We start from the raw sequence: 14,340 nt of genomic DNA, 5'->3' as shown, positions 1-14,340 counted from the left end.
GTATTCATATAGCAGCAAAAGTTTCACATTTTCTGGCAAAGATGTCTTATGGATGAACGTAATGTGTGCAATATTAGGGCACATCCTCTCCCTCTATACATGGTGCGGTTGGATGGTAGCATCTGGCTCTCAGGATGAGACTGTGCGTTTCTGGGACCTGCGTGTACCCAGCTGTGTGAAAGTGGTCAGGAGTGCCCTGCATGGACCTGGTGGGTTGTATTTAAGATGCTTGTTTTGTCTTTCCAGGATGATGCTAGACAGTGAATGCATACAAGTATATACAGTTAGGCCCAGAAATATTTGGACAGTGACACAATCTTCATGATTTGGGCTCTGCATGCCACCACTTTGGATTTGAAATGAAACAACTACAACAGAATTGAAGTGTAGCCTTTAAGGTTTAATTCAAGGGGTTGAACAAAAATATATGATTAAACATGTAGGAACTGTAGCTATTTTTATACAAACGCTCCTCATTTCAGGAGCTCAAAAGTAATTGGACAAATAAGCATAACCCTAAGTAAAATGTTACTTTTCAATATTTTGTTGAGAATCCTTTGCAGGCAATGACTCCCTGAAGTCTGGAACCCATGGACATCACCAAACGCTGGGTTTCCTCCTTTATGATGCTTTGCCAGGCCTTTACTGCAGCTGTCTTCAGTTGTTGCTTGTTTGTGGGTCTTTCTGCCTTAAGTTTTGTCTTGAGCAAGTGAAATGCATGCTCAATTGGGTTGAGATCTGGTGATTGACTCGGCCATTGCAGAATATTCCACTTCATTGCTTTAAAAAACTCCTGGGTTGCTTTTGCAGTATGTTTTGGATCATTGTCCATCTGTACTGTGAAGTGCCGTCCAATCAACTTTGCTGCATTTGGCTGAATCTGAGCAGAAAGTATATCCTTATACACTTCAGAATTCATCCGGCTGCTTCTGTCTTTTGTCACATCATCAATAAACACAAGTGACCCTAGTGCCATTGGAAGCCATGCATGCCCATGCCATCACACTGCCTCCACCATGTTTTACAGAAGATGTGGTGTGCTTTGGATCATGAGCTGTTCCAATTCTTCTCCAAACTTTCTTCTTCCCATCATTCTGGTACAGGTTGATCTTAGTCTCATCTGTCCAAAGAATACGGTTCCAGAACTGGGCTGGCTTCTTCAGGTGTTTTTTGGTAAAGTCAATTCTGGCCTTTCTATTTTTGAGGCTGATTAATGGTTTGCACCTTGTGGTGAATCCTTTGTATTTACTCTCATGAAGTCTTCTCTATTTGGTAGACTTAGATACTGATACACCTACTTCCTGGAGAGTGTTCTTCACTTGAGTGGATGTTGTGAAGGGGTTTTTCTTCACCATGGAAAGGATTCTGCGATCATCCACCACTGTTGTCTTCCGTGGACGTCCAGGCCTTTTTGAGTTCCCAAGCTCACCAGTGCACTCTTTTTTTTTTTTTTTTTCTCAGAATGTACCAAACTGTTGATTTGGCCACTCCTAACATTTCTGCTATCTCTCTGATGGATTTCTTCTTTTTTTTCAGCCTCAGGATGGTCTGTTTCACCTCCATTTGAGAGCTCCTTTGACTGCATGTTGTGGGTTCACAGCAACAGATTCCAAATGCAAACGCCACACCTGGAATCAACTCCAGACCTTTTAACTGCTTAATTGATGACAGGTTAACGAGGGAAGAGCCCATGCAGCTTTGTTGTTTTTTTTTTTGCAGCCTTCTGAGTCAATTGTCCAATTACTTTTGGTCCCTTGAAAAAGAGGTGGCTACGTATTAAAGAGCTGTAATTCCTAAACCCTTGCTCCAAATTGGATGTGAATACTCTCAAATTACAGCTGAGAGTCTGCACTTTAAGCCCATATTGATTATATAATTGTATCCTGAATATGTTTTCGTAAACAGCTAAAATAACAAAACTTGTGTCACTGTCCAAATATTTTTGGGCCTAACTGTATGCATTTGTGTATCAGTGGTGGCAAAGGAATTATGTGTGACGAGATTGATGGTTCTTAACTCAGGAAGTGCAGTGGCCTCTGTGGCAGTGGACCCGACTGGGCGGCTCCTGGCTGCAGGGTTGGAGGATAGCCGCTGTATGCTGTATGACATCAGAGGGGGTCGAATAGTTCAGGCATACAATCCCCACACCAGTGACATTCGTTCTGTCCGTTTCTCTCCTGGAGCTCACTACCTGCTCACAGGTTCCTACGACAGCAAAGTCATGATTACTGATCTACAAGGTAGGCAAGACGACACTGACCTTAACACTTGGCTGTTTTTACATGCTGAATGCCAAGCACTGAAAAGTCTATAATTTGATCAAATATGAAAAAGGTTTGCGTACCTGAATGTGGTCAAACCAAATAGTCTCTGATCCACAGGAAAACTGGTGCCGCCCTAATAAAAACTATTATTAAAATTATTAAAATTTCAATGATTCAGTGATTTTAGGGGCACCTGTGGTTAAAATCATTGAAATTGAAAAGGATACCTCCACCCCTGCACATGGTTTGGTTTAATTTGTCACATTGCTTCCTGTTTAAAAGTATATGGTAACAGAGAAAGGTGTGTTGTGGCAGGATGTGCATGTGCCACCTAAGTCTGTAGTTGGGGGAGGTGAAAAATCTGATTTTGTCCAGACTTGTAGTTGAGAACCCATCAAAATTTCCCAGTGTATTGTATAGTCTTAAGCACTAGCATCTCTTAATTTTCAGATACTGGTGAAGTGAACAGTTGATTTAGTTCTTTAGTTGAAACTAACTGCCAGTAGTACGCAAGTATAAGTGTCCAGAGCCATCTTCTAAGTGTATCTTTAGACTGTCTATATGGGGCCATCCTCTGCAGGAGTGACGTGATGAGAACGTCAGCCAGAAATGGAGCATCAGGATGGATCAGGGCTGTACATTAGGGTGGTCCTCAAACATATGCCAAAAATAAAAATTTGACTTTCTTAAGGTGCTTCCTCACTAAGTTGTTCGGCTTGCTGAGAAAACATTTTGTGCAAAATTTTATTTTGATACGACTATTCTAACCACTGCCACACATGGGTTGAAATTTATACTATTTGAGCATATTTGCGAAAACCAACAAAAAGCAATGTGCATGTTCACCTAAGCAATACATATTGAAAAATGACAAACAGGAGTCCAAGACAAATAAAAACAATATTATGTGCCACTGTTCACATATTTGTTTAGATCAAACAGGGCCTAAAAACACATGTTATTAACCATGCAAAAAAACAGGGCTCATGTGACAGAGGTTAATATTATTCAAATCACTTGAAATTTTACCCAATTTATTTTTTCCCCAAGTGGAACAAGAAAATGAAGTAGCACCTTTAAAAAGTTGAAGTTTGTTTTTGGGGACCACCAAAAACATATGGGGCCATTCTTGCAGGAGTGAAGTGATGAGAACTCTAGCAGGAAGTATGGCATCAGGATGGCTCAGGCAGGTCCAAAGGGCAGGAGAGACCAGCATCACTGGTATTTCAGGATTGATGTGTGTAACTTGAGGAAGAGAGAGAAATGCAGATTTTTAGGCATGCCTGTTGTCATTTGATGGTTAAGAACAGTGTACATTGTGTGCTGAGTGTAAGCAGGGACTCTGGCAAGACTAACTATGACAGCATAACTGAAAGGGCGAGCCAGAAGATAACACAGACGTGAGGGAGCCTTGGGACATAAAGCAGCCAGCCACTCCAGTGTCAATAAACCAGAGTGAATGTGTAAGAGTGGAGGGGTGACAGCATCCATGCATCCTAGTTTACGAAAGCACTTTATGCCCAAGGACCCTCCAGATCTGGTCCTTTACCTAATAAAAACTCATCTCATCTCATTATCTATAGCCGCTTTATCCTTCTACAGGGTCGCAGGCAAGCTAGAGCCTATCCCAGCTGACTATGGGCGAAAGGCGGGGTACACCCTGGACAAGTCGCCAGGTCATCACAGGGCTGACACATAGAGACACACAACCATTCACACTCACATTCACACCTACGGTCAATTTAGAGTCACCAGTTAACCTAACCTGCATGTCTTTGGACTGTGGGGGAAACCGGAGCACCCGGAGGAAACCCACACGGACACGGGGAGAACATGCAAACTCCGCACAGAAAGGCCCTTGTCGGCCACGGGGCTCGAACCCGGACCTTCTTGCTGTGAGGCGACAGCGCTAACCACTACACCACCGTGCCGCCCTAATAAAAACTATTATTAAAATTATTAAAATTTCAATGATTCAGTGATTTTAGGGGCACCTGTGGTTAAAATCATTGAAATTGAAAAGGATACCTCCACCCCTGCACAGGCACTCTCAGGTGATCATGTCAGGGCAAAATTGGCCTTTGGTTATTTACTCTTTACATTAATGTTATAGAAAACATATTGCTCTCAATGGTGCATTTTACCCATGTTCAGGGTGGAAAATAAAAAAGAAATATTCGAGTAAGACAAGCCAAATTGCTGTTTTTAAAAAGAAGGGATCATGGAGAATAAAGAAAAAAATATTTAAAAAATCTGCGCACATTCCCACAAGGTGTTGCGGTGCTCTGAAAATGACATCCAGAATGATTTGTCAGACTTGTGAGGTCTTCTGTTCAAACACTGATAGAGTTTCCTTTCTGTTTATTGCTTTTTTTGAGAGTGTTTCTACTTATCTCAATAAGGGAAAAAAATCAAGAGCCTATGTTGGGTAAAAATATGTCTTCTGAAGGCCTAAACAGAGCACAGCCAAAAACTCCAATAAAATTTTGATCATCTTTGAGGGAGTGCTATGACCATGCAGGATCATCCAGACCCAAAATGACAGTTTTGCTACATACTATTCCTATTTATGTACCAGCATGCAAAATTTGAGCCTCCTACATGGTTTAGTTCTTGAGCTATGGGCTTGTGAACTTTGACAAAAAAAAAAAGTCTGAACAAAATTGACACCCCCCTCCCCCAGTAAAACTGGCTGTAACATGGAAAGTATACATCTTACATTCAAATAAATGTACAGTGTTTCTCCTAGGTAACATGGGTACATCTGGTGATTTTTTTCAGAATCTTTTGAGACCCAAGTGCTCGAGCCCCAGTTGAATTGACGTGGAATGACCCGTCTTACAACTGCTACAAAAAGTGTCCAACAGTGTGGGGTCATTGTCATACTTCTCATTTCAAAAATTGCCATGCATTTCTATGGGGACAGAGGGGACAGGCACCCTCTTCTTCTGCAGCCATACCTTTGTAATGTGTGCAGAATGGTTTTGTATTTTCTTGTTGAAATATCCCTGGAAAAGGTGTTGTCTTTAAGGCAGCATGTTTTGCTTCAAAATCTCAATGCAAGTTTCTGCATTAATGCTGTTATCACAGAAATTTAAGATGCCTTTGCCATGGGCACTGACACAACCCCATACCATGACAGACCCTGGCTTTTGGACTTGTTGCTGGTAACAGTCTAGATGGTCCTTTTTGTCTTTGGTCTGGAGCACATGGTGTCCATCCCCCCCCCCCAAAAAAAAAAAAACCTGGAATACTGATTCATCTGAACACATGTTTCCACTGTGTGGTGGTTCATCCCAGATGCTTCCAAGCCTAGAGATGTCAGTGGGGCTTCTGGACACAGTAAACATAAGTCTTCTTTTTGCACAGTAAAGTTTTAACTGGCATTTGTGGATGTAATGCCATATTGTAGAGTTTGACAAAGGCTTGCCAAAGTAATCCTAAGCCCATGTGGTTATATCGGCTATAGGTGAATGATGGTTCTTGATGCAGTCCCATCTGAGGGATCAGAGATCATGGGTGTTCAGGTTAGGCTTGTGCTCTTGCCCTTTATGCACCAAACTTTTTCCAGATTCCTTGAATCATTTAATGATGATAGAGGGTGAAATATCCAGATCCCTTCCTATTTTTCTTTGAGGAACATTGTTTTTAAACATTTCAATAAATTTTCAAATACATTTGTTGATAAACTGGAGATCGTCGGCCCATCATTGCTCCTTAAAGACTCGGCCTTTCCTGGATACTGATTTTTGTACCAAATCATGATTATGATCACCTGATTGACATCACATGTCTCAAATTACATCATTATTTCATTGTTTTATCTCCTTACTAGCCCTAAATTGCTCTGTCCTAACTTTGTTTTGGAATGTGTTGCAGGCCCGAAACACAGGAATGGGTGTATATTAACAAATGAAATGAAGTTGATCAACAAAACATGAAATATCTTGGGTCCATAGTAATGAAATACAAGTCAAAGTAAATTTAGAAATCACTGCTTTCTATTTTTGTGCATTTTCCATACTGTCCTAACATTCTAAATACAGATGATTTACCACAAGAAGTTAAATATTGCTAATTCTCAAAAAAAAAAATCATGATCAGATTAGAGTTTACCAAAAACATCTAAAAATATCTGTACAGTTCTGGAACAACATCCTATGGACAGATGAGACAAAGATCAACGTGTACCAGCATGATGGGAAGAGGATACTATGGAGAAGGGAAAGAACTGTTCATGATTCAAAGCATACCATCTAATCTTATGGCATGGCCATGTGTGGCTGCCAGTGGGGATGGTTTGCTTGTATTCATTGATGTGACTGCCGATAAAAGTAGGGAGTGTATCGGGCTATATTATCTGCTCAGATTCAGTCAAATGCTTCAAAACTCATTGGATGGCGCTTCACACTAGAGATGGACAATGACTTGAAGCATACTGTGAAAGAAACCAAAGACTCTTTTAAGGCAAAGAAGTGGGATGTTCTACAATGGCCAAGTCAAACACCTGAATTTTTATTATTTTTTGTTTGTCCAATTACTTTTGGTCCACTTAAAAAAAAAAAAAACAAGTGGGGTACATGTATAAAGTGCTGCAATTCCTATACAGTTCACACAATTTTGATGTGTATACTCTCAAATTAAAACAGAGTCTGCGCATATAGATTATACACTAGTCATTTTAATAGGAACATGTTAATTTATGCACTTATCCAATCAACCAATCAAGTGGCAGCAGCACAGTGTATAATATGATGAAGATATAGATCAAGAACTTCAATTAATGTTCACATCAAACATCAGAATGTGGAGGAAAATGTGATCTCTGTAACGTGTTAACTATGGTGGGGTTTACATTAGACCGTATCAGTGGATCATCAGATTAACGTTTTTAAAAACGATTAGCATGCACACAGCAACGCCAATACACGATTCGCGTGCACACAGCAACGCCAATACACGGATACGCTAATCACATGACTTTCGGCACGCAAGTTGAAATGTGTCAGTGCGGCTCATCGCTTCCTCCTCAGCGGCTGCACTCCAAATCACTCCGCCCTGAACAGCGAGTGCCCTCTGGAGGGTGCGCACTCCGGCCCTGCGCAGCTCACAGAGTGCGCGAGTGAAGCGCATGAGCAGTGATTCGGGACTGAGCCGCTGTGCGCAAGTCACTTACCACTTGCAAGTGGAAGGATGGCAAGCCTAAAGACCATCATAACTACACAATGGGCAGTATTTGCATCAGTATTTGCAGTATTTTCATACTTTTATACTCTTTAATGAAAGGTGATACAAGGCGGAAGTCCACACCATTTTTCAGCAGTCACGTCACATGACCAACGCCAGCGAATCAGGAAGGTGGATGTCACAGTGATGTTGTCCAATGACGACGCCAGCTAGAGCTCAGCACAGCGTATCCGCGTATTCTCAATGTTTACACAGCACCGGATCAGACACGATCTGGATTGAATACGTGGACCCTGGCGGATTCCCGTTTCCCGGCGTTTCCGGGCGTTTTAATGTAAACGGACGGTGCATCCGCGAAGAAAACGAGACAGATACGGTCTAATGTAAACTTGGCCTTAGACATACTTGGTGGTGCCAGACAGGCTGGTTTGAGTATTTTAGCAACTGCTGATCATTGGCCTGCGATGACCTGGTAACTTGTCCAGGGTGTACCCCGCCTCTCGCCCATAGTCAGCTGGGATAGGCTCCAGCTTGCCTGCGACCCTGCACAGGATAAGCAGTTACGGATAATGGATGGATGATCATTGGCACAGACTCGCTGAACAACTGTCCAATTTGGGTCAGTCTGTACCCATGATGGCCTCAGATTCTTGTTCTTGGCTGACATGAGTGGAAAATTGTAATTTTCTGCTGTTATAGCCCATCCACCTTCAGATTCAATGTTTTGTACACGCTGAGATGCTAGATTTAAGTTACTGTATCCTTCCTGGTAGTTCAGTCCACTCTCTTCAGTCCATTTTTGTCTGACCTCTCTAATGAAGAAGTCATTAACACCCATAGAACTGTTGCTCACTCAGTGGTGTGTGGGATCTGTGGGTGTTTTTGTATTTTGCACCATTCTGTGTAAATGAGAGGGAGAGAGAAAGAGAAAGAAAGAAAATAAATAAATCCATCCATCCCAAGGGAGCAGCAGTTTCTGAAATACTCAAACCAGCCCATCTAGCACCAACAATCATGCCATGGTTAAAGTCACAGAGATCACTTTTTTTTTCCCATTCTGATGTTTGATGTGAACATTAACTGAAGCGTTTAACCTGTACTCTGCATGACTTTTTACGCATTGCACTGCTGTGGCATGATTGGCTTATTGGATAACTGCATGACTGTACAGGTGCTCCTAATAAAGTGGACAGTGAGTGTGCATTATTTAATTCCAGCTCCAGTGTACTTTGAGAGATGGCTCAAATAACAGTAAATTTGTCGATGTCCAAATATTTATGGAGTTGACAATATATTTCGTTTATTTTTAACAATCCTTTTACACTTCATTCCCTGTTGTTGCGGCACATGTTCATTAGGTGTATGTTATGACGTTTTATTCTGTATTAATTATGATGATTACCAAACCACTTGCATAACTTTGGAGAGGTGAATATAGTTCATTTGAACTTGTCCTAATAGCGGAGCTCCCTGCGCACAAAACGTGTGAAGCGAAGCTCCATACTTAATATGGTGATGCATCGAACTGATTTTGGATGGCCTTTGCAACCATATGACACCCCTCCATCCATACACATGAACAACATATGTGTAACACCACAGGGTACCTGATGTTAATCCCTTTGGACACAAGGAAAAATGCTATGGAACTTCATGTGTACAGTTGTACACATTATGTCCGAAGGGGTTATGTGCAAGGCAACATATCTCAAACATTTGATCCCCGGACAGTGAAATGTATACCGGTACATCTTACTTACATAAGATAGATGGGTTTTATCCAGCACTTATTTTTAATTTACTTTTTTAAAAATAACATGGGATTAATTACTAATACATTTTACAGAAGATATTCACAACAATTTCATATAAAACTAGTTAAAACAGTTTTATTAGTCCAGTAGCTTGTTGAACAATTGCGTTTCTCTCATGTAAGGGCAGTAGATGGCTGTAAATGTAGGAAGAGTTTTATTGAAAGCATGCTAGCAAACGGATCCAAAACACTGACAAAGGCAGAGTCGAAAAACAGGCAGTAATCAAGTGAGATGCAGACAAGATATCAGAGGAAATAGAAGACTCGCAGTCCAAAATCACAAACTGGGTCAAAACCAGAAAAGCAATACAAAATACAAGGCTTGGTAACATCAGACGCAGGGAACAGGGCATATACTTCGCAAAGTGTGTGTGTTACTGAGAGTCTTTATATGTATGCAATACGATTGCACTCTAATCAGGAACAGGTGCATGCTAATTATTCCTAATGGCACCACGCGCACGCATGTGAAAGATGTAATCAGACAAGTGTTTGACATCAAGTTTGTGATTCGATCGTTACTAAATAGTAACGTAAAGTGAAGGCACTAGTTTACTGCTGTCCACCAGGCCCACCATAATACGGGTACAACCCTGATTCCAAAAAAAGTTGGGACAAAGTACAAATTGTAAATAAAAATGGAATGCAATGATGTAGAAGTTTCAAAATTCCATATTTTATTCAGAATAGAACATAATGACATATCAAATGTTTAAACTGAGAAAATGTATCATTTAAAGAGAAAAATTAGGTGATTTTAAATTTCATGACAACAACACATCTCAAAAAAGTTGGGACAAGGCCATGTTTACCACTGTGAGACATCCCCTTTTCTCTTTACAGCAGTCTGTAAACGTCTGGGGACTGAGGAGACAAGTTGCTCAAGTTTAGTGGTAGGAATGTTAACCCATTCTTGTCTAATGTAGGATTCTAGTTGCTCAACTGTCTTAGGTCTTTTTTTGTCGTATCTTCCATTTTATGATGCGCCAAATGTTTTCTGTGGGTGAAAGATCTGGACTGCAGGCTGGCAGTACCCGGACCCTTCTTCTACACAGCCATGATGCTGTAAATGATGCAGTATGTGGTTTGGCATTGTCATGTTGGAAAATGCAAGGTCTTCCCTGAAAGAGATGTTGTCTGGATGGGAGCATATGTTGCTCTAGAACCTGGATATACCTTTCAGCATTGATGGTGTCTTTCCAGATGTGTAAGCTGCCCATGCCACACGCACTAATGCAACCCCATACCATCAGAGATGCAGACTTCTGAACTGAGCGCTGATAACAACTTGGGTCGTCCTTCTCCTCTTTAGTCCGAATGACACGGCGTCCCTGATTTCCATAAAGAACTTCAAATTTTGATTCGTCTGACCACAGAACAGTTTTCCACTTTGCCACAGTCCATTTTAAATGAGCCTTGGCCCAGAGAAGACGTCTGCGCTTCTGGATCATGTTTAGATACGGCTTCTTCTTTGAACTGTAGAGTTTTAGCTGGCAATGGCGGATGGCACGGTGAATTGTGTTCACAGATAATGTTCTCTGGAAATATTCCTGAGCCCATTTTGTGATTTCCAATACAGAAGCATGCCTGTATGTGATGCAGTGCCGTCTAAGGGCCCGAAGATCACGGGCACCCAGTGTGGTTTTCCGGTCTTGACCCTTATGCAGAGATTCTTCCAGATTCTCTGAATCTTTCGATGATATTATGCACTGTAGATGATGATATGTTCAAACTCTGTAATTTTACACTGTCGAACTCCTTTCTGATATTGCTCCACTATTTGTCGGCGCAGAATTAGGGGGATTGGTGATCCTCTTCCCATCTTTACTTCTGAGAGCCGCTGCCACTCCAAGATGCTCTTTTTATACCCAGTCATGTTAATGACCTATTGCCAATTGACCTAATGAGTTGCAATTTGGTCCTCCAGCTGTTCCTTTTTTGTATCTTTAACTTTTCCAGCCTCTTATTGCCCCTGTCCCAACTTTTTTGAGATGTGTTGCTGTCATGAAATTTCAAATGAGCCAATATTTGGCATGAAATTTCAAAATGTCTCACTTTCGACTTTTGATATGTTGTCTATGTTCTATTGTGAATACAATATCAGTTTTTGAGATTTGTAAATTATTGCATTCCATTTTCATTTACAATTTGTACTTTGTCCCAACTTTTTTGGAATCGGGGTTGTAAATGCTGTGGTGTTATTTCTGGCCCATGGCATGCGATGTTGAAGGAATAAATATGTATTTGTAGCTACAATGCATATCTTATTATTGGTATCATTGTCACAAGACATACAACAATTTATTGATGCGAAATACACTACACTGGTGGTTCATGTATTATAGTATTATTACTCTATCCAGGTTGATTTTGTGCCTTTGTGTATATGTGTGTGTGTGTGTGTGTGTGTAATATTTAAAATAGGCCATAAGCATACTTTTCCTTCCTTGTCCCGGAGCTGATGTGTGAAATCTAACGGGTAGCCAACTTCACTGTAGGTCAATGCACAGAAATACTGGCAAAGTTCTTCTCGGCCATGGCCAACCCGTTGCAGTATAGCCTGCTTCAGGTCCAGGTACTCCAGCATGTTGTTGGCCAGGAGCTGCTGAGCTAGGAGCTGTGCTTCCCTCAACAGGAGTGGCAATAGGTGAGCTGCCCACTGTGAGTTTGGCCAAAAGCTTTCCTCCACGACACACTTGAACAGTTTGAGAAGGCTTCTGAGTTGTCTTGCAGCCCTCTTTTGACCAGCTGAATAGGAACACTGGCCAACTGCTAGAGTACCCACCAAGCTCCATATCACCTGCTAGTACTTCACCTGGGCTTCGAACAGGGCCTGGAAGCGCTGCCTCTGCTTGACGGACAGCGCAACAAGTTCTTAGCGCTGGTGCTGGAAGTCATTGGTGAGTGTCTCTCTGGAGGAGCTCCCTGACTGGTTTGGTCTCTTTGTTCAGCAACTCCTGGGTTTCAGCACCAGAGTAACACTTTGAGTTGGGGCAGTGAGGAACTGGGAACAGGCACGGCAGATCAAGGTGCGCTTTATTTTTAATATTCACTTTTCAGTGAGTCTAACGTGCGTGCGTGCGTGCGTGCGCGCGCGCGCACACATCGGGGAACATAGCTTTCTCCTTTCAGCTGACACCTTTCTGTTTTAGCCAGCATTAACTTTTTCAGCAGTATGTGCTACTCTTCTGTGGGATTGGACCATATGGCCTAGCCTATGCGAATTGATGAGCCTTTGACACCCATGACCCTGTTATCGGTTCACTGGTTGTCCTTCCTTGGATCACTTTTGATAGGTACTAACCACTGCATACCGGGAACACCCCACAAGGTGTGCCATTTTGGAGATGCTCAGATGCAGTCATCTAGCCATCACAGTTTGGCCCTTGTCAAAGTCGCTCAGATCCTTACGCTTGCCCATTTTTCCTGCTTCCAACACATCAACTTCAGCAACTGACTGTTCTCTTGTTGCCCAATATATCCTACCCCTTTACAGGTGCCATTGTAATGAGATAATCAATGTTATTCACTTCACCTGTCGGTGGTCATAATGTTATGGCAGGTGTGTGTGTAAGTATATAATATAATAGTCTTTTGACCACTAATCAGGTAGCAGGATTCGTATTTGTTATCTCATCTCATCTCATTATCTCTAGCCGCTTTATCCTGTTCTACAGGGTCGCAGGCAAGCTGGAGCCTATCCCAGCTGACTACGGGCGAAAGGCGGGGTACACCCTGGACAAGTCGCCAGGTCATCACAGGGCTGACACATAGACACAGACAACCATTCACACTCACATTCGCACCTACGGTCAATTTTAGAGTCACCAGTTAACCTAACCTGCATGTCTTTGGACTGTGGGGGAAACCGGAGCACCCGGAGGAAACCCACGCGGACACGGGGAGAACATGCAAACTCCGCACAGAAAGGCCCTCGCCGGCCCCGGGGCTCGAACCCAGGACCTTCTTGCTGTGAGGCGACAGCGCTAACCACTACACCACCGTGCCGCCCGTATTTGTTATATTTCACCAAATTATTTCCTTTGTTTTGGTGTAACAGAATTTCAGTCATTTAAGACCCTAGTATGTGGACAGCATGTCTAAATTCATATGTTTTACTATTGGAACTTTTATTTTTATTATTATTACTCCCAGGAGACCTAACGAAGCCATTGCCAGTAGTGGTGGCTGGTGAACACAAGGACAAAGTGATCCAATGCCGGTGGCACACAAGAGACATTTCTTTCCTGTCTTCTTCTGCAGACAAGACTGTCACACTCTGGGCTCACCACCCATAACCTACTCTTATAACTAGTTCTAACAGAAAAAGCACAAAGCAATCAGTTCCTTGGAATACTTTATAAACTGACATCATTCTTGCAAAAGAACTTTATATTATTTATAGTCATTTATTAATTACTTTTCATATAGTAGGACTAAATCCTGCATGTTAACTGCTAAATAAAGCAAGTCAACTGAGCCAACTAATAAGAAATGCTGAATGTTTATTGAGCAAATTACAGAACTACCATTTGTGGTTTTTGTTTTGCATTATAACAAACAAGTTTGATTTTGAATGTATAAACTAATTTTATGCCTTGAGTTGGGTAGTCCACAGTTTGGCGAATGAATGTCGTAATATTTCCTGATATGAAATTGGGCTAATTAGTCATAAAAACTACTGCTTGTAACATATGCAGTGTAAGTATTCTGAATATTTGGCATGCTGCTGTTGACCGATTTTAAAAAAGGCTCCTCATAGAGCAGAAATAACGCAAAAATTTGTCATGTGTTCAAATGAAATGTGAAAATAAGATAAATTTGTCGTCTTAAACTGTGTAAATGTTTACATGTTTTGAATATATGTATCTTAAAATAAAATGAAATATAAAGATAAAAATTTATACAAACTGTCAATTTTTTTTGCTCTATTTATTTTTTTGCTCACTCTGTTTGCACTTTCAGATTGCTGTGAAGCACCCTTGTACAAAATGTGTTTGAACTGTGTATTTGCTCACTGAAACCAAACTTTTAAATGTTAACAATAAACATCCTCTAAAAGAGACTGGCTGGAAC

General features: G+C 41.5%; 1 protein-coding gene across 1 annotated transcript in view; it reads left to right on the top strand.

Annotated features, from left to right (window-relative positions):
- Positions 1-13,589, top strand: part of wdr47b (WD repeat domain 47b) — a 42,612-nt gene extending 29,023 nt beyond the window's left edge. Inside the window, exons 12-14 of the mRNA XM_060940616.1 lie at positions 78-209; positions 2,022-2,240; positions 13,420-13,589. Coding sequence (XP_060796599.1) covers positions 78-209; positions 2,022-2,240; positions 13,420-13,562 — 494 coding nt within the window. The 3' untranslated portion in view covers positions 13,563-13,589. The remainder of the gene's footprint in view (positions 1-77; positions 210-2,021; positions 2,241-13,419) is intronic.
- Positions 13,590-14,340: the final 751 nt, after the last annotated feature.

This window comes from Neoarius graeffei, chromosome 15 (genome assembly GCF_027579695.1).
Source record: "Neoarius graeffei isolate fNeoGra1 chromosome 15, fNeoGra1.pri, whole genome shotgun sequence".
In the NCBI taxonomy this organism is placed as follows: Eukaryota; Metazoa; Chordata; class Actinopteri; order Siluriformes; family Ariidae; genus Neoarius; species Neoarius graeffei.
The sequence above is the reverse complement of the archived record's forward strand: the minus strand, read 5'-3'. Positions and strand labels throughout refer to the sequence as shown.